Source organism: Pan paniscus, chromosome 5 (assembly GCF_029289425.2).
Source record: "Pan paniscus chromosome 5, NHGRI_mPanPan1-v2.0_pri, whole genome shotgun sequence".
NCBI lineage: Eukaryota > Metazoa > Chordata > Mammalia > Primates > Hominidae > Pan > Pan paniscus.
The window spans coordinates 129,308,972-129,330,997 of record NC_073254.2 but is presented as its reverse complement, the minus strand read 5'-3'; the positions used below and the strand labels follow the sequence as shown (position 1 = coordinate 129,330,997).

The 22,026-nt window shown below is 43.2% G+C and overlaps 1 protein-coding gene across 1 annotated transcript in view; it reads right to left on the bottom strand.

Annotated features, from left to right (window-relative positions):
* Positions 1–22,026, bottom strand: part of LOC100972187 (uncharacterized) — a 190,938-nt gene that overhangs the window by 32,706 nt on the left and 136,206 nt on the right. The window contains exons 31-36 of the mRNA XM_034962679.4: positions 16,342–16,495; positions 14,379–14,474; positions 12,774–12,926; positions 8,136–8,365; positions 7,009–7,147; positions 5,457–5,577 (exon numbers count right to left, since the gene is read on the bottom strand). Coding sequence (XP_034818570.4) covers positions 5,457–5,577; positions 7,009–7,147; positions 8,136–8,365; positions 12,774–12,926; positions 14,379–14,474; positions 16,342–16,495 — 893 coding nt within the window. The remainder of the gene's footprint in view (positions 1–5,456; positions 5,578–7,008; positions 7,148–8,135; positions 8,366–12,773; positions 12,927–14,378; positions 14,475–16,341; positions 16,496–22,026) is intronic.

Genomic DNA, 22,026 nt, shown 5'->3' with positions numbered 1-22,026 from the left:
CTAAAACATTTTATTTAACTTAAAAATACATAAATTTACAAACATCTGCCAGTCATCTAACATAGGGCCTAGGCCTTTTCTTTGTAAGTACCCACTGACCGAAGTTCTGCACCATCTTTCTTCTATAAATCTTGGTCTATAGTTTCTACTTTTGTTTGTTTGATTTTAGAGAAAGAAAAAGACCATGAAAATCCAAACACATCATTTTGCACAATTTCACAATTTTACCTAGTCTTTTCAGTCATCTGTCTCATAACCAATTTGATAATTTTTCTTTTTTCTACACAACTAGCCTTTTATTCAGGTTTTCCAAATCCTTTCAACATAATTTTTATTTTGTTTTCTTTTTTCTTTTCTTTTTTTTTTTTTTTTTTGAGACAGAATTTCGCTCTTGTTGCCCAGGCTGGAGCACAATGGCGCAGTCTCAGCTCACCGCCTCAGCCTCTTGAGTAGCTGGGATTACAGCTGCCCTCCAGCACGCCTGGCTAATTTTTGTATTTTGAGTAGAGACAGGTTTTCGCCATGTTGGCCAAGACAAAGTGCTGGGATTACAGGCGTGAGCCACCACGCCCGGGCGTTTTACTTTATTTTCTTTTTCAAATACATTTAATTTTTTTAGAGCAATTTTAGGTTCATAGCAGAATGGAGGGGAATGTATTGAGAGTGCCCATAAGCTCCTCACACACATTCTCCACCATCAATGTCCTGCCCCAGAGGGTGCATTTGTTACCATCAATGAACCTACATTGACATGTCATTATCATCCAAAGCCTATAGTTTGCATTATGGTTTACTGTTAGTGTCCTACATCCTATGGGCTTGGATAACATATGATGACATGGATACACCATGTTAGTATCATACAGAATAGTTTCACTGCCCCAAAATCCTCTGTGCTCTGCCTATTCCTCCTTCCTACCCTCCTAAATAGTGGCAGGCACTGATCTTTTTACTCTCTCCATAGTTTCACCTTTTCCAGAATGTCATATTTGGAATCATACAATATGTTGCCTTTTCACATTGGCTTCTTTCACTTAGTAATATGCATTTAAGCTTCTTCCATGTCTTTTCATGGCTTGACAGCTCATTTCTTTTTAATGCTTAATAATGTTTCACTGACTAGATGTGCTACAGATGATCAATTCAGTTTTTCTAGAATCAACAGATCTCTTTCTTTTTGTATTCCTATTAGGCTGGTTTACATAGTTTTTAATTAAATTATCTCAATACAATGACAGTTAAAACCGGCACAAACAGGTTTGGAGCAAACAATGATCAGAGATGCTAGGTAAAATACATGCAACCGAAAGCCTGTGATTAGTGAGCACCTTGCTGGCTCATGTTACCAGAAGAACGGAAAGCGTCAGGTAACCCAGAAGCCTGTTAGCGAAGAAGGGCTGGGAGAACTACTGCTGTAATATCTTGAGGAACTTGTGTTCCATGGCACTGCTGGGGAAATGCTGGCTGACACGATGCTCTTGTAAGAACTGTTTTGATATGCTCTCTTGAAGCAAAACATTGTCGATCTCTCACTTTTAATATATGTACACTTATATTTTCATTATATTTATTATCCTATATTATTATATTATTATATTTTATTTTATTTATATGTATTTATAACTACCTACAACACTACCAATAGCGAATATCACAAAGCATGATATACTTAGGGGAGGATTCATCAACAATGAGAATGGATCTCAATCCGCATTCCCAATAGTTTCCTTGACCTTTTACAATTTTTTTTTGTCTGCCAGGCAGGTGGCTTACACCTATAATCTCAGCACTTTGGGAGGCAGAGGTGGGAAGATCACTTGAAGAGTTCAAGGCCAGCCTGGGCAACATAGCAAGAGGATGGCTCTACAAAAAATTTTTAAAAATTAGTTGGGCATGGTGGTGTGCACCGGTGATTCTAGCTACTTGAAGGCTGAGGTAGGAGGATCGTTTTAGCCCAGGAGTTCAAGGCTGCAGTGAGCTATGGTGGCATCACTGAACTCCAGCCTGGGTGGCAGCATGAGATCATATCTTTAAAAAAAAAAAAAAGAAAAAAAGAAAAATTTATTGTCTGTCTTCTTATCAGACATGATTAGATTATCTTTTATGACCTCAGAATGTGGCTGAGGATAAGCATGCACTAGGATTACAGTGTCACCTCGACTATTTTCTCATTACTTGTGGATTGCCTGCCCATGGTCACTTCAGGACACCTCAGTGTAGAGTGTGGCATGTGACTCCTTACATATGGCTCTAATCTATTTAGAAGTTCTCATATTTTCTTCCCACACCCCTGGGATATACGCATTCCACTTTGGAGACTGTTGGCCTTATAACTACTCAGAGAAAATTAGAAAATCAATTAAAAATCACTTCAATGCCAAAACATCAAAGATGAGGGATGGCAGAATCTTTGTGAACCAACGGGGCCATTTCTGCTAAGATAAGCCCCGGGGCTGAACAAAGATGTCTGGATCAACTTTAGATAGTTTTCAGGGGACTACTAGTTCAGCTACCGAGACCTAATACAAGGGCCAGGTCTGGATGCCACATCCTCAGAGGCTCAATGACAAACCGGAAACTCATTCAGAAGCTGTATGATCAAGCTCCAAGACAAGGTGAGGGGGAATGAAGGAGGGAGAGGGAGAGAAGTATTCCAGGGTTCCTTTTTTTTTTTTTTTTTTTTGATACAGAGTCTCACTCTGTCACTCAGGCTGGAGTGCAGTGGCACGATCTTGGCTCACTGCAGCCTCGACATCCTACGCGCAAGCGATCCTCCCACCTCAGTATCCTGAGTAGCTGGGACTACAGGTGTGCACCGCCACACCCAGCTAATTTTTTTTCCATTTTTTGTAGAGTTGGGGTTTTACCATGTTGCTCAGGCTGGTCTCAAATTCCTGAGCTCAAGTGATCCGCCTGCCTCGGCCTCCCAGAGTGCCTTTGGGCTCCAGGAGTGAGCCACCATACCTGGCTCAGGGTTTCTTTTTGGCAGTTGTAAATGTAAACACCAGAGTCAGTCAGCCCATAGGGAAGGAGAAGACCCTGAGGAAAAGGATAAGGGCTTTTGCTGTCCCCCTGGTTCTCAATACTCTCCATTCCTAACTTCCTCTGGAAAAACCTCCAGCCCCAAGCTAATCTTGACCACAAAGGGTGATCTCTGCATGAAGAGGCAGCCCTTGCTTGGAAGCCCTGGCCACTATGGCTACTTCTTGCTGCCAAGATAAATAGTAGGTAGGTGGGGATTCCAATATGTTATTGCCTTCTTTGAAGGTACCAAGCCCACAGAGGTCTCAGGAAGATGACACTGAAGAAATGTATACCAAAGCACCTTGGCACACAGTAAGGACTCAGTCGCTTGAATTAGGAGAACTCAGTAGAGGTGGAGATCCAGGTCTCCACACTGAGTCATGCCTGACAGACCAAAGAACAAAACAAAATAGAACCAGAAACAACAACCCTTCCCCTTTGATATTGGCATGGAGTTTAAAAGTCTTATAAGTATAGAATCAAACAAGAGTTTAGAACTGGCCAGCACACTCCAGCCAAAGTGAGGCTTGGTAATATCAACCTAGCCACTGTTAAAAATAACTCTACCCCTCCCCTCTGCCTGCCCCCCACGGCATTGAAGGCCCTTTGCAAGCACAGCTGACAGGCACCCTGTGCAAGGCAGCACAACCACAGAGCAAAGATGCTTCCCCACAGCCCCTCACCCCAGGTGTCTCATAGGAACCACGGCCCCAACATGTGCAGATGGTTGCACCTGCTGCAGGCTTGTGGATTTTCTCCAAGGACTCGGAAGGGAGCTGCCTGGATGCAGCAAACACAGCACAAACAACAGGCGCTTTGTGTCTTGTTGAATGTTCTGTAACTAGAGCTCAACCACACTCAGCTCTCTGGTGGCATTAGAGACGCCCAGCTGGGGAGAGGCTCGCGCTTTCATTGCACAGGGCCCTGTTTACAGAATTCGGTTACTCGAAGCACTAATAAAACGACTATGTCTTAGGTGAGGACAGAGGTTATTAATTAACACTACAATGTCTGTGGACTTTGTCTCAAAAGCAAAACCTAATTTAAGTTCGTAGTCAGACAACTCCTCCCTAGATCAAAGGTTATGAATTTCCTACAGAATATTCAAAGTTAGGAATAGATATTATAGTTCAGACAGGACTAGCTACATAACGCAGGGGCCTGGTGCAAAATAAAAATGTAGGACCTCTTGTTTAAAAAGCAGGAAAAAGTGTCACACCAATATTAAAAGATAAACCTTTTCCCTTTCTTCTGCAGTCTCTCCCTTGACCTGTCATGGTGTTTTTAATTTGCTTTTAACGTTGCGCTCTCTTGGTCATGGGAATATGTGCAGGGGAAGTGAGACCCCCATAAGCACCCAGTGGCCCTGCCTGTGTCTCAGTGCATGAATATGCATGACCCACCAGCTACCAGACTGAGGCACCGGGCCCTGCCTGGGGATGAGAAGTTGAGTCAGGCATCTCCCCTTCCCACCACCCCAATCCACTGTGGAAAGGCAACCCCCAAGAGTACAGCAACCTCTGTCCTGAGAGACTCTAGGTACCCAAGGTGGGCAGGAGGCTTGCCCTCACTGAGCTACCCATTGAACACATGGTGGTGCTGCCAGCCTAAGACCCCTGAGATGCTGCCAGGTGTACACGCCTGACCTTGACCCTCCCTGTGCCAAGGTCCCCGTCCCCTCTGGGTACAGGGAGGGTCAAGGTCAGACATGTGCACCCAGCAGCAACTCAGGGGTCCCAGGCTGGCAGCAACACCATGCGTTCAATGGGTAGCTCAGGAAGGGTAAGCCTCCTGCCCACTTTAGGTACCTAGAATTGTAACTTTGAACAAATTCAAAGGTAAACCATTAAAAGTTTCAGGATGGTGATCACAGAACATGAAATCTCAAGTGCCCCTCTGCATCCTGTGTGTCACACGCCCGTGAAGTGGCCCCAAGTTTGGACCTCAGATGGAAGGAACCATTCTGATTGCCTTCATACCCTAAATATACAAATTTGACATATCATAACTTATATATGTTACAAATAAGAAAGGCTTTAGGTTTCCCTTCATTTCAACTTTATTTCAGTTATGAGTTAATCAGTAGAGTTGAAACTGAAGTGAAACTATGTTTTCCATTTGTTTAAAAAAGCCTTTGTACAGGGAAAGAAATATACCAAAGGGCTTTGTGTTTTGTTGCAGGTTCTATAACTAGAGCTCAACCACACTCAGCTCTCTGGTGGCATTTAGAGACACCCAGCTGGGGAGAGGCTTGCCCTTTCATTGCACAGGGTCAAGGGTAAAAGGTCATTTTTATATCATTTTCCGGGCATCGCACCGATGTTTTGGTTTTTGCTTGTTTTTACAACAAATGTCGATACATGAATTGCTTTCGTAATTAGGAAAAACCAATAAACATTATTTTGTGAAGTAACAAAATAAATGTACTTTACCTGTAGGGAGAGAACACTCCTCCTTGCACTTTTCTGATAAAACCAGTGTCATTTCTCTGTTAACTTTTCTTAGTACCTCTTGGATCATTTGAATTTCACAATTTTCCAGAAGTTTTTGAAGCTAGAGTAAGCATAGGTTGAGGGTCACTCACTACATTCAGATTATATTTTGGGTCCCGTGTCACATTCCTGCAGAAGGGCTTTGGGCTAGGGCCTGCCCCTCAGCTACTCTCCCGGGAAAGAAGGAACACTTCCCTTCTAGGTCTCCCAAGTGCTACTGGGGGCACAGATGTACCTCCCTGGAGACCAGCACCTTTTCTTCCTGGCTCACATCCTCATTGATAAAATACAATCCTTTTTTTTTTTTTAACCAAGTTTTGCTAAATTGCAAAGTGTCTAATCCCTGGGGTGACCTCATGTCTTTTGGGGTCTCTAAATGTGGCTAGGATTCTGTGAGTTCTCATTACAAAAGAAGCTCTCAGCCGGGCACAATGGCTCACATCTGTAATCTCAACACTTTGGGAGGCCGAGGCAGGTGGATCACGAGGTCAGGAGTTCGAGACCAGCCTAGCCAAGATGATGAAACCCCATCTCTACTAAAAATAAAAAAATTAGCCGGGCGCCTGTAATCCCAGCTACTCGGGAGACTGAGGCAGGAGAATTGCTTGAACCTGAGAGGCGGAGGTTGCAGTGAGCTGAGATCGCGCCACTGCACTCTAGCCTGGGCGACAGAGCAAGACTCAAAAAAAAAAAAAAGAAGCCCTCAGGTATAAAACTTGATTTAGATACCAAGGAAGATTTCACAAGATTTAAAACTCCATGTAGGACCAACAGTAAAGTCTTCCAAAAACTGTGAGCCCTCACTCAATCCATTATGCTTGCAGAGCGTAGGTTTCTCCCTGTTGAAGGCCCCCAGGTACTGGAAAGGAATAGGGCTCAGAAGGGTAAGCAGTGAGCTTGGCACTGGGGCCTGACAGGGGCTGACTTCTCCTTGTTGCTCAGTGGATGAGCATCTCTGCGTTGACAACCGAACAGCCGAGGCTTTGCTTGCCTGGTACAATAAGCCCAGCCACAGAGCGCGTGAGTCCCAGGATCAAGCTGAACAAAGACTCGGGAAAACAACTTCTCCACACAGATCATCTTACACATACCAAATGGGCATTTTCTTATTCTCAGAAAAACAATTACAGGGAGCTTTTACAAATATTTCATTTCCATGTGGATACTTGCATGCTAAATTTTATGCTTAAGATAGTGGTTATGTTTTCTATGATCATTCTTATGAAGGTACACATCAATTTGAGGAAAATCAAAATGATAAAAATCCAGACTTATAGAACAGGGACATTAAGGGTAGTAATTTGCTTCATCGAAGCACCACATGGCTTTAAATACTTAGTCCTGCCCTCCCTCCAGCCCATTCAATGATTTACAACCCTGCAATTTACACTCAGCTTCTTGGAAAAAATACCATTTGGGTATGCCTGTAGTTTTACATGCTAATGCCATAAAGGACATTTTCAAAGGCAAATTTAAAATATATCCTGCATACCTGGTGAGTTTTTATTTCAACTTCTGAGGCTCCACTGGGGGGAAGAACAGACTGATTATTTACTATAAATCCTTCAAATTCATCTTCTTTCCCCATCTGCCTGGCTATAGCTTTCATGCTGGGGTAGAGAACGTCAGTTCTAGTAAAGAAGAAAGACAGAAATTAGCAAACATATTTTTTCTCATTTCAATTCTCTGATAATTATTTTCATTCATTTTCTCTTTCCTATCATCAGTATCCTAACCCATTCACAGATACATCAACATTTAATTCACCACAGTTATCATTCCTTAGCCACATGAAATCGTGAGGCTTTTTCCCATTGGGTGCATATAATTTCAGTCCTCATTCTTCAAAATATTGACAAGTCTTCACCTTCCCTAGTTATCAGGGACACTGACTATAATAATTTCACAAGATAAACAATCTGGCTATACCAAAGTGAACTTTTTGTTGTTGTTATTGTTGTTGTTGTTGTTTGTTTTTGTTTTTTGAGAGGGAGTTTCACACTTGTTGCCCAGGCTGGAGTGCAATGGTGCGATCTCAGCTCACTGCAACCTCCACCTCCTCGGTTCAAGCCATTCTTCTGCCTCAGCCTCCCGAGTAGCTGGGATTACAGGTACCCACCATCACACCTGGTCAATTTTTTGTATTTTTAGTAGAGACAGGGTTTCACCATGTTGGCCAGGCTGGTCTCAAACTTCTGACCTCAGGTAATCCACCCGCCTCAGCCTCCCAAAGTGCTGGGATTACAGCTGTGAGCCACCATGCCTGGCCTAAAGCAAACGTTCTTAAGCTTGGTAAGGCCCAGGGTGTATGGGGGTGCTTAGCAAATGTTCGTTTGTTAACAGACACGTGGCAGAAGCAACACGCCTTCCCAGCCAGCTACGTCACTCGAGCCAGGGCCTGCAGCTGCTAGAATGCCTCCCATTCCTCAGACTTGTGCCGCATGTGCCATCTGTATATCTCTGGCTGCAATGCCACAAGCTCTGAGAGACTCAGTCCGTGGGTCTAACAGGTCATATTAGGATTCATGGACCAAATCTCGCCCTCAGATTAAGGGGCAGGAATCTGCCATCCCCCAGGTTCTAGTCATGGCCATGAATTTCAGCATCAGCAACACTCACTCATAGAGCTCTGAAAACCATTTGTGGAGAGAGACAGAGTTGATATCCTGGCCTTGCAGCTTGAGTCGGCCCCAGTGCTCCTTTAGCACTTCCAGCTGCTTCCACAGTATCAGAAATGATCTCAGCAAAGCAAAGGACATCACCGCATCGCACGGGCCCTCCAGCAGCTCAGAGGTCTTTGGGCTGCTTCGGAACTGACTTCTGAATCCTGGCACTTTGGACCAATCTGGCTGAAAGCATTACGGAAATCCTTCTTTATTGATCATGGACCAACACAGGCTAACCTTTCACATGCAGCCTGTGCAAAACAAAGTCTTTGGAGAATTAACTTTTTCCCCAGGAGGAATGGTTTACAGGCCCACAGCACATATAGAGTTGAGAGAGGTTGACCATCCTTCATGAACAGTTTATGGAAAGGATAGGAATGTCTCAACTGCAGCTTTTTGCTTGGGTCTGGAACCATTCATTTTGAAAACTCGCTTACTTGCATACTAACGTTTTATCTGCCTTTGAAAAACTGAGCCTTTTGTGTTTTCCCTCTGCATTCTGGAAAGTGCTCTTCAATATACCTGAGATTAAAGTTCCCATCACGGTGGGGCCAAGAAGTAACTTTCCATTCAGGATTTAACCCATCTTATGGGTAAAGAAATGGAAAGTTAATTTATCCTACCTCCTGTTTCTTCTCCTCTTTTAGAAGTTAGGCAGGAAACATTTCTCTTAATTAGAATTTATCATTCAATAAGAAAGATTACTTTAAAATTATGATTTCTTCATTTATTCATTGGTGCTTTCCTTAAGTAAATAATTGTGGAGGGGCTGCTATGAGCCCTGGAGGACATGGAGGAAACAAGGTATTCAGGTCCTTGTTTGTCCTGCTGTCCTGCAGCCAGCGGTCTGAGGGCCAGGGTCACCCAGAGTGAGGAACAAAATGAGGATCATGTCCAGGCCCACTGCCTGTCCACAGTGTCTCAGTCACAGAAAAAGGAGCTCTTCTTGGCAGACCAGGATGGCAAATCCCATGACGTTATGATAAAAAGAGCCTTAGAGAGCATTTAGGTGACAGTACCCGAGACACTCACGTTTCCTGGCTAGAAACAGGGAGAACAACCTGGTATAATTGGATCCTAGAGCAGTGGTATTAACATATCTAAGGAAAAGCCTGCCTGCCAGGAAGAGCATTGGTCAAATTGTCCAAGGAAGAATTGATAAGCAAGAACCAGGGGAGAGCGAGTTCCTGTAGACTGCTGGTAACTCCTCAGTCTTGTAGCCTGCCTCCCCAACAATCAGCTAGTGCATGGATTTCCAGATTTTATTTTATCCTCAGAGCTCTTTCATCAAATGAATTCTTACACACTGGCTCAAATATTCAACAGACCAAGGCCAAGCATGGTGACATGAAGGGGACAGCCTGGAGGCCATGTAATTGCCGCCCCCGCTCCCCAGCTCAAGAAGCCCCAGGGTATCTCTGAGGAACCCCAGGGCTCCTTGGACCACAATTTTAAAAGCCTTGAGCCAATTCATCACCTTTACTTTGGAGCTTTGGAGACTGAGGCCTAGTGAGATCAAAAAACTTATAGCATAACTGGGGCAGGAACTCAGGAGTCCTGACTCTCAGGGCAGTATAAATTCTACTGCTTCCTATTGTCTATGAATAGCTAAATACTCCTAAATAAAAACACATGAAATAAAATTAATTAAAATAAATAATAATTTTAAAGCAAACTTGTTTGTTAATATGTTCATATGATGAGAAGTCTTTTCTACCAACGTGCTTTAATTTAATAGACAAGAGAAGGAACAGGAGCCAAAATAAATAACAAGGTGGAGGATGGTGGGGAATGTCAGGAAAAGATGGTAATCCATCATAGACAGGGCCAAAATATGGCAAACAGAAGGACCTGAGGGCCCAGCATGTGTTTGGATCCTGGCACAATTTGGTCTATACCCAGCTTTGCAAAAGATCACACTGGGTGAAGATCTAATTATGCTGTGGAATGTAGATGGCACATATAAAACCACTTCTTTTTCTACTAATTGGCCCCAAGTGGACTTGTGACTCAGTTTAGCTAAAAAGACACAAGGAAAATCTAATGGGGGGGGCTTCTAGAAAATATTCTCCTCCTTGATAAAAAGATAGATCTCCAAGGAGAAAGCTTTTTTGCTCCTGTTTTTATCTTACAAACATGAGGGAGATGTTTGCCAATACACCTAAATGGCAGAGCTTGAGTCCTTGAAGTCACTGTCAAGGGGCTACACCAACCTGAACTGCCTCCTTCTAGACTTCTTATTATGGAGGATTAATATGCTTCCCTAATTTAAGTTATAGCTAATGGAACAACTTGTTACTTGCACTAGAAGCACTCTAACTGGCACAGAGAAGCAACAGGGTAAGCGTGGATGATCAGAAAAAGCTTCCTAAAGAGAGTGGTTTGGAAGTGGAAATCTGAAGGATAAGTAAGAGTTAATCAGGTGATGAAGCAGAAAGAGGAAGGAGAGGGAAGTTTTCCACTAGAGTGACCAGTTTGGGAGAAGTACAGAAGAGAGCATGGTGCATTTGACAAATCGAAAGACATTGAGGGTAGAAATATTGGCAGGAGTCAAGTCACGAGGGGCTGATGAAAGCATTTGGACTCTTCTCAGGGCATCTGGAATCCATTGAAGAGTTATAGTGAAGGAAGTGATATAATCAGGCTTGCATTTAAAAATATTACCCTGGTGAATGGATTGGAAGGAGGTGAGAATAAGTGTATTGAATCCAATTGGAGGTCAAGATCATAGCCTAGTTAGTGATCAGGGATGATGCTGGTTTGGACTCATAGAAGTGGGTACTGTGGGGGAACAGAGAAAGAAGACAAACTTGAAAGATATTAAAATAATTGATAGTAAAACTTGGTGACTGGTTGTGGGGTGTGGGACAGAAGTCAAAGATGGTGCCCAGAGTTTTTGGCTTGGCCAACTGGGCAGGTAGTGGTAAACTGACAGGGAAGGGCAAGATTTAGGGAGTAAGATGACCTTAGCTTGAGAAACGCTGTCTCTGAGATGGAATAAGTGGAGATATCCAGCAGGCAATTGAACATGTGAGTCTGATAGGATTGATATTTGGGCTAGACATATAGATTTGGATCATTGCATGTGAATGTCATCAAAGTTATAAAAGTGGATGGGTTTTCCTAGGGAGAGGGTGAGGAATGGAGCAACCTAGTAGAGAAGAGGATGAGGGAGCTCTAGGGCCAGACCGTTGGGTTGGAATCTGAGCTTCTTTCCTCATTAACCATGTGACTTTGGCCATGTTACTTAACCTTTTTAAGCCTTAGTATTCTTATCTATAAAATGAGAACAATGAAACAACCTATCTCATGGAATTATTGTGAGGACTAAATAAATGAATACATAAAAAGCAATCTGAACAGACCTCAACTTCTAGGCAATAATAGCAGTGGTATTGATAGTATTCAGGGCTGACTTAACAGCTTGGGCAGAGGAGGCACAGTGCCTTGGGCCCACAGAATGCTTTATTTTTTTTAATCAGAAAAAAAGACCTTTTAGGCTAAATAAAATGCTTTAATATATGATATTAATATATTTTTCTTTGTACTAGCACAATGTTAAAATATAATTTTTAATGGTTTTTCATGGAGGAGGGAAGAGCCCACAAAGGTAAAAGTGTTAGGGACTGCGGAAGTCAAAATGTGGCCCTGGTAGCAGTGGTGGGATAGATTATAAAAAAATTTTAGGGTTGGCAGAGGTGGAGGACCCTACAGAAGGGTCTGAGAAGAGGGGCTCAGCAATGTTGGAGGAAAGCTAGGAGAGACTCATGCTGTAGAAGCCAAGGGCAGAGAGGCTTTGAGAAGGACTCTGTGTCAAATGCTGCCAAGGGGTTAGGTAGGAAGGTGACTGAAAGTACCCAGGGGATTTAGTGACAAAGACCATCTCTTGATGAGAGAGGTTTCAGTAGCAAGATTGGGAAGACAGACTGCAGTGCTTCGAGGAGTGGCAGGAAGGTAAGAAAATGGAGATGATGGGTTTAGGCATTGCTCAGAAAGTTTGGCTTGAACAGAAAAGCTCTTCAAGTGGGGGTACCAGCTAGTTTGTCTAGCATCCAAACATGTCTCTGCCTAGTTCCTGGATATATGCAAAATTGTTTAAAGTCATGACACTAGGAGCGCTAGTGGCCCTTGCACCTTAGAGCTTCAGAATGATAAACCCAGAGGAGGCAGTGCCTGCCCAGGAGACCATAGGCCAGTAGTTGAGTGATGAGGACAAGAGCCCAGGCCTGAGATGTCCACCTGGGGCTTCTATCAGACCCCTCTGGCCCTTCCAACTCCAGTCCTAGATGTATGACTCACAAAGAAAGCATCCAGTTGGTGTTTTTGTTTCATTTGGTTTCAATAGACCTCCCACAACTTTTGGCATATTTTTAAAATTAAAATAGATGGATATACCATAATCATGGAACTTAGAAAATGCTTTGCAGTGGCTACCCCTGCTCCACTGTTGCTCCCAGGTGGTGTTGGCACAGTCCTGGGACCTACTGAGAGAGGCTGTGGGAAAACATGACTCCCCGGACCATCTCCCCAACAGAGAGGTCCTTCAGTTCAATATAGTACTATCAATATGGAAACGATACCCCCAGAATACCTGTGTATTTTTGCCCAGTGTGGCTTGCTGTCTTTGGGGGGCCTCCATGGTCACATGATAGCTACTCAGAACATCTTCCAGTAGCAGTTGCACACCCACCAGTTCTCCATGAGCCACCTTGCGGTCACGGTCACTCAGCCCACAGAGGCACAGCTAAAAAAAACAAAAAAACCTTCCATTTGAAGACCATATATATACTTTACATATGGTTTTCAGGAAGAAAACTAGGAGTAACTGTATTTACAAGAACCCATTCCCTCAACTGCTAGAAAATTCATAAAAACCAGAATAACATTTCTAACTTAAAGTTTTCTTTGAGCACATCAAATTTTGGCTCTGTATGAAAATGCCAAGTTTCCAGCCCTTACAGCAGATCTGTACATGGTGAATGTATAGTGTGATATCAATTTTCCCTTAAAAGTACAGATATAAACACACATATGGAGAGGGAAAATACCAGGGAAATAAAATGTGAACTGTAATTGTCTCTTAGTTGTGGAACTATGGTTGATTTTTTATTTTATTTTATTTTATTTTATTTTATTTTATTTTATTTTATTTTATTTTATTTTTTAAGAGAGTCTTACACTGTCACCAGGCTGGAGTGCAGTGGTACGATCTCAGCTCACTGCAACCTCCGTCTCCTGGGTTCAGGTGATTCTCATGCCTTAGCCTTCTGAGTAGCTGGGACTACAGGCGTGTGCCACCACACCCAGCTAATTTTTGCATTTTCAGTAGACACAGGCTTTCACCTTGTTGCCCAGGCTGGTCTTGAACTCCTGAGCTCAAGCGATCTGCCCACCTTGGCCTCCCAAAGTGCTGAGATTACAGGCATGAGCCACCACACCCAGCCATATGGTTAATTTTTTAAGACCACTTTTACTATTTTACTTAAAAAACCTGTTCTACTTATGGATAATTTTGAATATATAGAAATCAAACAGAAAAGTTCCCATCACCCAGCCCCAACAACCATTAACCTGTGGCCAGTGCTACCCCATCCCACCCACTCCCCACCTCCATATTGTTTTGAAGCGTATTTATGGTTGATTTTCATGTTGTTCTTAATACTTTTCTATGCTTTCTATTTTTTAAATAAAAACAATATTTACTTAAATAATCAGGGGAAAACATTTAATAATGAAAAGAATCAAACTATTTAAAGGAAATTAACAGCAAAAAAGAAAACAATGAAAAGAAATTCTCCCTACGAGTCCTGCTTTAAAAAGTTCCCTTCCCACAACTGTTTACGGACAGGTCAGGAGTCACACATCTCTGAGCTGCCAGCCTGGGAGTTTCTCTAAGAGGCCCAGCCCATGACTGAAGATGACTGGCCATTCTCCCAGATCACTACTGTTACGAAAACTGCAGCTCAGTCTACAACCCAGGCCCATGCCAGTTGAGAGCATGCTTCCCTTCTATCATAAGAAAATGTGACTCACCTCGTGACCCTGGGTTTACAGCCTCAAAATCAAACACGCTGCTTATCTCACACATTATTCATCGTGGGTGAGAGTAGGAGGATCTGACCTGTGAACCCAATGGCAACCATCTTTGCAGTCTGCACTCAGTTCTCTCTGCAACAATGGAGAAGACCTATCCTACCTGCATATTATATTCTAGGGTATCTGGGCTGTTACTCATAACTGGGAATGGTCCTCCATCTTCCAGAAATGCTCTCCAAGGAAACAGCTCAAATGCCTAAGAGAACCAAATAATAAACATGATAATGTTGTACTTTGTGTTCAAAATTAATAGATATCTGTATATGAATAGGATATCTGTGTCTGTACCCCAAAACAATTTTGGATGACTTATTTATTATGTGTAAGTATTTCTTGATAGTTCCTAGAGATATAGAAGAGAGAGCAATAATTTATTTTTTAAATTGTTTTCTCAGCAGATGGTGAAACACAGAAGAGTACTTAAGATTTCAGTGTAACTAATCAGCACCAGTGTTCAGAAGTTCCAGAACAGTATAACACCAATGGGACATATTTAAAATCAATAAAAATAAATGTACTCAAATTCTCTCAATATCAGGAACCTTAAAAAGTTGTCCTTCATCATTATTGTGCTCCAATTCTCGGTAACAACTCAAGACCAGCACCACAAATTATTACATGTGAGTCTGGCTCCTCCATATCACTAACCAACAGCTAAGGCATCCTCTGTCCTTTGTGATACCATCTGCAGCCCTGGAACCAGTGGGCCTGCCTATCTGACTCCATTCTACACTTCCAGACCTGGTTCTGGTTTTAGTCAAGTCCTGGAGTTGGAGTTGATTCTGACAGCAAGGAGCCAGGACTCCTGTATCCACCTAATCCCAGGCAACACCCAAAGGAAGCAAGAGCAGATCCAATGGTCACGGTCCAACCCTGTCTTCTGGGTCTAAATGAGGGCCATGGCTTGGGCCAAAAGTCACTGTCTTGCAGCCACTGAAGGTAGAAATGTGGGACTTGCTTGAGGTTGATGTTGGTGTCCCTTGGCTTAGCATTATAAAATCAGAATATTAAACTGGAAATTTTGGAGTCAAAAGACCAGGGACTGTGAGGTAGTTTGAAAGAGATATCCACTAGTTCTTTGACACTCCTCCTGTAAAGAGGTGGAGCTTACTTCCCCTCCCCTTGAATGTGTTCTGGACTTAGTGACTCACTTCCAGTGAAAAGAATATGACAGAAGTGATGGAGAGTCTGAAATCTGGTAATAAAAACACTGCGACTTCCATCTTGGGTTCTCTCTCGGACTGTTTGTGCTGGGGGAAGCCATCTGCTGTGTTGCAAGGAAGCTCTGTGCAGAAGCCCATGTGAATAAGCCTGGAAGTGGATCTTCTGGTGCCCACCAGCAGCCATAGGAGTGAGCTTGGAGGCAGGTTGTCCTCCAGTCGAGCCTTGAGATGATTACAGCCCTGGCCAACATCTTGACTCATGAGAGACCCTGAGCCAGAACTACCCACCTGAGCTGCTCCCAGATTTCTGATCCTCAGAAACTACGTTAGATAATGAATGTCTATTGTTTTAATCTGCCAAACTTTAGGGTAAATCATTGTGCAGCAATAAGTAACTAATACAGCTTGCAACCTGGTGCTGCCATGATTCTGGAATAGTCTGATCTCTGGCCTTCCTGAATCTTGAACTCTTTGGTTGTAGAAGGTGGATAATATTGTTCCTGCCTAGGAGCGACAATAGTTGCCAGGATTACCTTCAATAACAGGTGTTATAACCAGAGCTATTGAAAACCCAGCTACTGATGTCATTTATGTATTGCAATTGCTATCATGACTATTTATGAAGTGGAGAAGATTGTTTGTTTTGCTATCAACTGTGAACAGACTAGCTGTTGCCCCGATCAGCCTGTTGAGTGTTTGGAGACAAAGACCCTGACTGGGAATCACAGCCGGCCCTGGGGCCCAGACTCTTCCACTGTGCAAGTGAAGCAGAGCCAGTGAAGACAGAGGGCATTAAAGTCTTGAAAGCCCCTGCAGAATCTAAACCAAATGGAAACAAACTGACTAGATTCCCTACGCACTGCACACCATTTACAGTATAAAAATACATCTGAAACACACCTGGAGGCTCCGTGGATCCAGTGGCTGGGGCAGGCTGAGCTGTGAGGCAAAAATGCTCTTCCTGAGAGAGTTGCTCAGTGCTGGTAGCCCATGGCACATGCCGTCTGTGACAGACTGGTAGGCAGGAACATTTCCAGCTGCCAAAAATGTTCTTCTACCAAAACATGGGGGGGCATTTCATTAAAAGCAATTACTTACACTTCTAAAGTTCAAAACTTTCCTCAAAGTTAGAGAAGCAAGAAAACATTTTGATATATTAACAGGTTCCTTCTTCAGCCACATCAACCCCCATGCCCCTTGCCCTCGACTTTCACAGTTTGTAGCCCTCACAGGGAGGGTTGGCATACTCTCGACTAGCAATGTCTGCCAGAAGAGTCTGCAATGGTGGAAATGTCCTATATTTGCACTGTCCAGTAGAGTAGCCTCTGGCCACGTGTGGCAGTTGTACACTTGAAATGTGACTACTGTGACTGAGGGAATGAATTTTTAATTTTCTTTTTCTTTTTTTCAAGGGCTAGTCAAGTGAAGCAGTGTGAGTGGAGAAAGAATAAAGCAATCTGTAACTGGTTGTGATCAATTAGTTGTAAACACGACTGCACTCAGACCAGCTTGAATTTTTAATTTTCTTTCATTTAAATTAATAATAATTTTAATTAAAGTAAATTAAATAGCCACATGTGGCTACTGAACTGAATAGTGAAGCTGTAGCTCTAGAAAAAAGCTATCAATTGTTTATTGAATGAATTATTTTAAGACCAACAGCTGAGACAATAGTTCTTTATAAAAACTAAATTTTAAATTTTAAGCCTCCTTGGGGTTTGGAGGAGAAAAGTTCTTGTTTGGTTTTAAACAAAACATGGCTTTGTATATCAAGAACCACAAACCCTGAAGACTGGAGCATGAAATTTATACCATAAGTCAGAGAGAAGGAAGTATGTATGATAGATTAGAATGATTTTTCTTGCCTAAAAGGAAATAACAGTTAAACAAGGAAAGACTATTTCTAGAGCTTAGTTCTAGTGGATGCCTAAGGAAAGATGCTGGATAAGTTGGAGGAGGGTATCCCAGAGCAGAAGGTACCTTTTGCTTGGATTCTCTGTGAGGTGGCCTCCCAGGAAGACAGGCAGCCCCTCAAAGTGGGGAGAAAGACCTCCACATGTGGGTACCCAGAGGGGTGCTGAACAGCAGGCTAACCAGAAGAGGCCAGCTCACCCACAGCAGAGATAAGGGAAGTGGCTGTGTCTTCCCAACTGCCAGAAGATTTGAAAGCACTGCCAGAAACTTAGATCACCTCTGAGAGGATGGAAGAACGAGAAGAGTGTCATGTGAGCCCTAAACTTAAGGTCCAAAATTTGTGCTGCCTTGACTTCTGGCAAAATCGGGAGGCCTCAAATAGCTTAGCCACAAAGTTCCCCACTCCCCACTCTGCTCCCACAGATAAGGTCTCCAGGTTTAACGACCTTCCTTATCAAAGGAACCAGGTGCAATTCCTGCTTATCCCTGAGTAGCGGTTTCAGTTCCCTGCCAGACCACAGCATTATTCAAATCAATCACCCCTTCCTGTGTGAAGCACAGAACATCACACTCTCCTGATATGACAAAACCTGCCTCCCACAGCCCTTGCTTGTTCACTCTGTTCCCAAGTGGCCCTGTGTAGGGGGGCAGTGTCCTCTTCCTCTGGATTGTGTCTGTGACTAATAAATTACCATTCACCCCATCTGTCCAGGGTCAGGTGTTGTGTGTTCAGCCATCCCCATGACCCTAAGGCAGAACCCTTCCCTCTCCAGCAAGTGAAGAGGAGGTGATTAAAACGAAGGGGAAGAGGGAGAATCTTGAATTAACTGATTTTAAATCTCAAACGGATCACTTTTAAACTCCAAGTGTGAGTCAGTGATGTGGCATTGGAAAGTTTAATCTTCTTGCCATCAGTAAAAGCTATTTTGAACCTCAGGGAACTCACAGGGCACATGCTACAGTTTTCCTCCAGGTAACAACATAATGAAACCTGGAAAGTGGCCCGGAGAAGGACAGGCAAAAGCTCTTTGCTTATCAGATACCAAAAACGAGGGCCGTGGCCATGAGTTCAGCACTGCTCATGTGAGGGCCCAGGCTCCTTTGTGTCTCCCAGGAATCCCCAGACAACCCAAAGCACACTTTATTTTTTAATTTTTATTTCTTTTTGTTTTTAGAGACAGGATCTCTGATGCCCAGGCTGGAGTGCAGCAGCACAACCATAGCTCACAACAGTCTCAAACTCCTGGGCTCAAGGGATCCTCCCACATAGGCCTCCCAAAGTGCTGGGATGAAAGGAGTGAGCCACCACACCCAGCTGTCAAAGCACACTTAAATATCTGCATGTTTAGAGAGAGTTGAGTAAGTGAGCATGAAAATAAAAACACATTCCAAAATGAAGAGAAGGCTGGGTGCAGTGGCTCACACCTATACCCAGCACTCGGATCACTTGAGGTCAGGAGATCGAGACTAGCCTGGCCAACATGGTGAAACCCCATCTCTACAAAAAATACAAAAATTAGCTGGGTGTGGTTGCACACAACTGTAATCCCAGCAACTCGGGAGGCTGAGGCACTTAAACCTGGGAGGCAGAGGTGGCAGTGACCTGAGGTCATGCCACTGTACTCTAGCCTGGGAGACAGAGTGAGACTCTGTCTCAAAAACAAAAACAAAAATGAAGAGAAAAGCAACAAACATTCAAGGAATGAGAGGCTCGTGTTGTTTTCTTTAGAAATTCCTTGATGTACTCCTAAAGCAGGCTTGCGGCAGGAAGGATTATATTATCAGGATATCTCTTCAGCTTTCTCCTTTTTACCCTAATCACCCTGAACATCAACAATACATTCAGACTAGAGGCATGTTTCATGCTACATATTTTATACCGTGCTATAGAGTAACTTTGAGGGACTTCTTTCTTTCCTTCTACCCCTAAAGTGCAAACGAATTGTATTCTTTAAATCAGGGGATAAAAAACTAAACTTTTTTTTTTTTTTTGAGATGGAGTTTCGCTCTTTAGCCCAGGCTGGAGTGCAGTGGCGAGATCTCAGCTCACCCGCCTCCCGGGTTCACACCATTCTCCTGCCTCAGCCTCCCGAGTAGCTGGGACTACAGGTGCCCGTCACCATGCCCAGCTAATTTTTTTTTTTTTTTTTTTTTTTTGTATTTTTAGTAGAGACGGGGTTTCACCGTGTTAGCCAGGATGGTCTCGATCTCCTGACCTTGTGATCCACCCACCTCGGCCTCCCAAAGTGCTGGGATTACAGGCTTGAGCCACTGCGCCCAGCCTAAACTTTTTCTTAAAGGACCAGATGGTAAATATTTTCATCTTTGCAGACCCTACGGACTCTGTGGCAACTATTCAGCTCCATGGTTGTAGTGTGAAAGCGGTGACAATCCGTAAGTGAATGGGCATGACTGTGTTCCAACAATGTTTCATTTACGGACATGGAAATATGAACTCCATAGCATTTTCATGGGTCACAAAATACTATTCTTTTACACATTTTTTTCAACCATTTAAAGATGGGAAGGCCATCCTTAGCCCACAGACCATACAAAAATCGGCAGAGACCTCCAGCAGTAGTTTGCCAACTCCTTACTTAAATAGATGAGATTGGATAGAACTGCTTTGTCACCCAAGCATTTACCTTCAATGCAAATGATTAATTCACTTGGCACTAAAGATAACTCAATCCTCGGGCATTTCTTGAATTGGCTAATCAATAACTCCTGCAGGTTGGTGGACATGTCCAGAGATGAATGCTGGGCCCTGGTCAGTGTGATCCAACCCTTCGGAGGACAGCTATCAATTTCCATCAGCCCTTTGGCTAGTAGAGGGGGGTTGAGACGGGCAGAGTGAAATGTTTTGTGCCTAGAAACATGCACATAGCCAGTACCCAAGATGATCTATGCCACAGAGAAGCAGGAGCCAAATTTTCAGCGACTTTACAGGGCTACTGTCCTGTCATCCCTGAGCAACATCCTTCCTCCCCCTACACCCCACCCTCATCTGTGAAGCATGCCGCCCTTATTCCAGGTAAGAGTTCAGTTTTTCCTTTGCAAATTCTGGAGAAGCCTTCAGCTTACATGGGCAGAAAATTCCTGGGGTAAACAGTCAGGTTTGCTCAGTCTTGGTGAGCTCCAGGAAGGGTCAGGGAACTGTCCCAAGCTTCCTATCTCTTTCCATTCTCTAAGGACTTCCCTTGTTTACAGGTTCAGCACTAAGTAAAACAATCAAGAGGGATGACATTTATCTTTTAGCTTCTCTTTTTCTCCTGCCTCTTGCCTTTTCTTCAGCATCCTCTTCTCTGTCCATGCTGCTGCTTGGTCTCCATCATAGATCTCGGGTTTTGGAGTCAAACACACCTAGGTTCTAATTCTAGTCTGCCACTTAGTAGCTGTATAATTCCAAACACACACAATCTGAACAGCTCTGAAGAAAAAAGGCTCGGGAAATGTAACCAGTGGAGGACACAGTGGGGTGAACCATCTGGGTGATTCTCTCCAGAGGGTCACAGAAAAGTACATAAAACCAGAAATAGGACACAATGCCCTCCATTTCTGTAGACCGAGTGTGAGGACAAAGAAAGCCCTGGCAAAGCAATTCCAGGGGATTTCCTGGAAGCAGAGTGGTTCCCCTGGGAGAGCAGTACCAAACAGAATCCTTCATAGCTAAAATCCAAAAAGGACTTTTCTTCACCAGTATGTAAAATCCTTGCAAATTCTGACCTTGGGCTTTCAGAGCCCAGAGGACTAACAAATGGCCATCCTGATAATTGTCTGAGGCTTTACATCTTACCTGCTTGACTAAGCTACAGCTCAGGAAGCTATTTGTCAATATAAAGAAAACAAATTAGCCTGATTTTTGTCCTGCTGAATTTACATTCTAAATCCAAGAGTCCTCTGATGTCAGAGTAAAGAAGATTGAGAGTAGAAAAAGAACAAGACAGTTCAGTGCAACCCCCACCTTGTCATTCTCCATGGATGCCCACAAGTGCAGTGGAAAGCAGCTGCAACCTACAGGTAAGAGCACAGACAGCCCTCTGAGGCCCTCTCAGTGGCTAAATACTCACACCGGGAGCTAACCCAAAAAAGTTAATTTTGACAATTAAAAAATAAGCAGAGACCTTTAGGGCTAACCCTCCTTCCCTCTCATACAAAACTTATTTATACTGGAAATATTATGAAACTTAATCCAAGCTAATTTTCCCATCAGCATCATGATTAATTAACCAATTGAAACGTTCCTTTTGTATGTGGAGTACTTAACACAATAGTACCTACAAGGCTAGAGGTAGATGGATTTATTTATAAATTTAACGCTGGTAGCCAATTCCATTAGCTTGAGAGGTGCAGTAAAAATTCTGTCTTTTTGAAAGGTAAACAAATGTTGAAAAAAAAAAACCTAATTATCTTTAGAAGTACAAAAATGTTATTCCCAGTAGAAGCCCCTGTACACTGAAAGCAGCAATCATTATATGAACTGTTCTGAAATTACATTTGCTAAAATCAAGAGTGTTATTAGCCAACAAGAACATATTCTCACAGACAGGCTTTGTGGCAGGTCATGTTTGGTAGCCATGGCGTTCTGGATCTGCTTGTGCCCATGACTATTTTAAGCTCATTATCTAACCTTGCCAAGAGTGGCCTCCCTAGATGGTCACTCAGCAAACA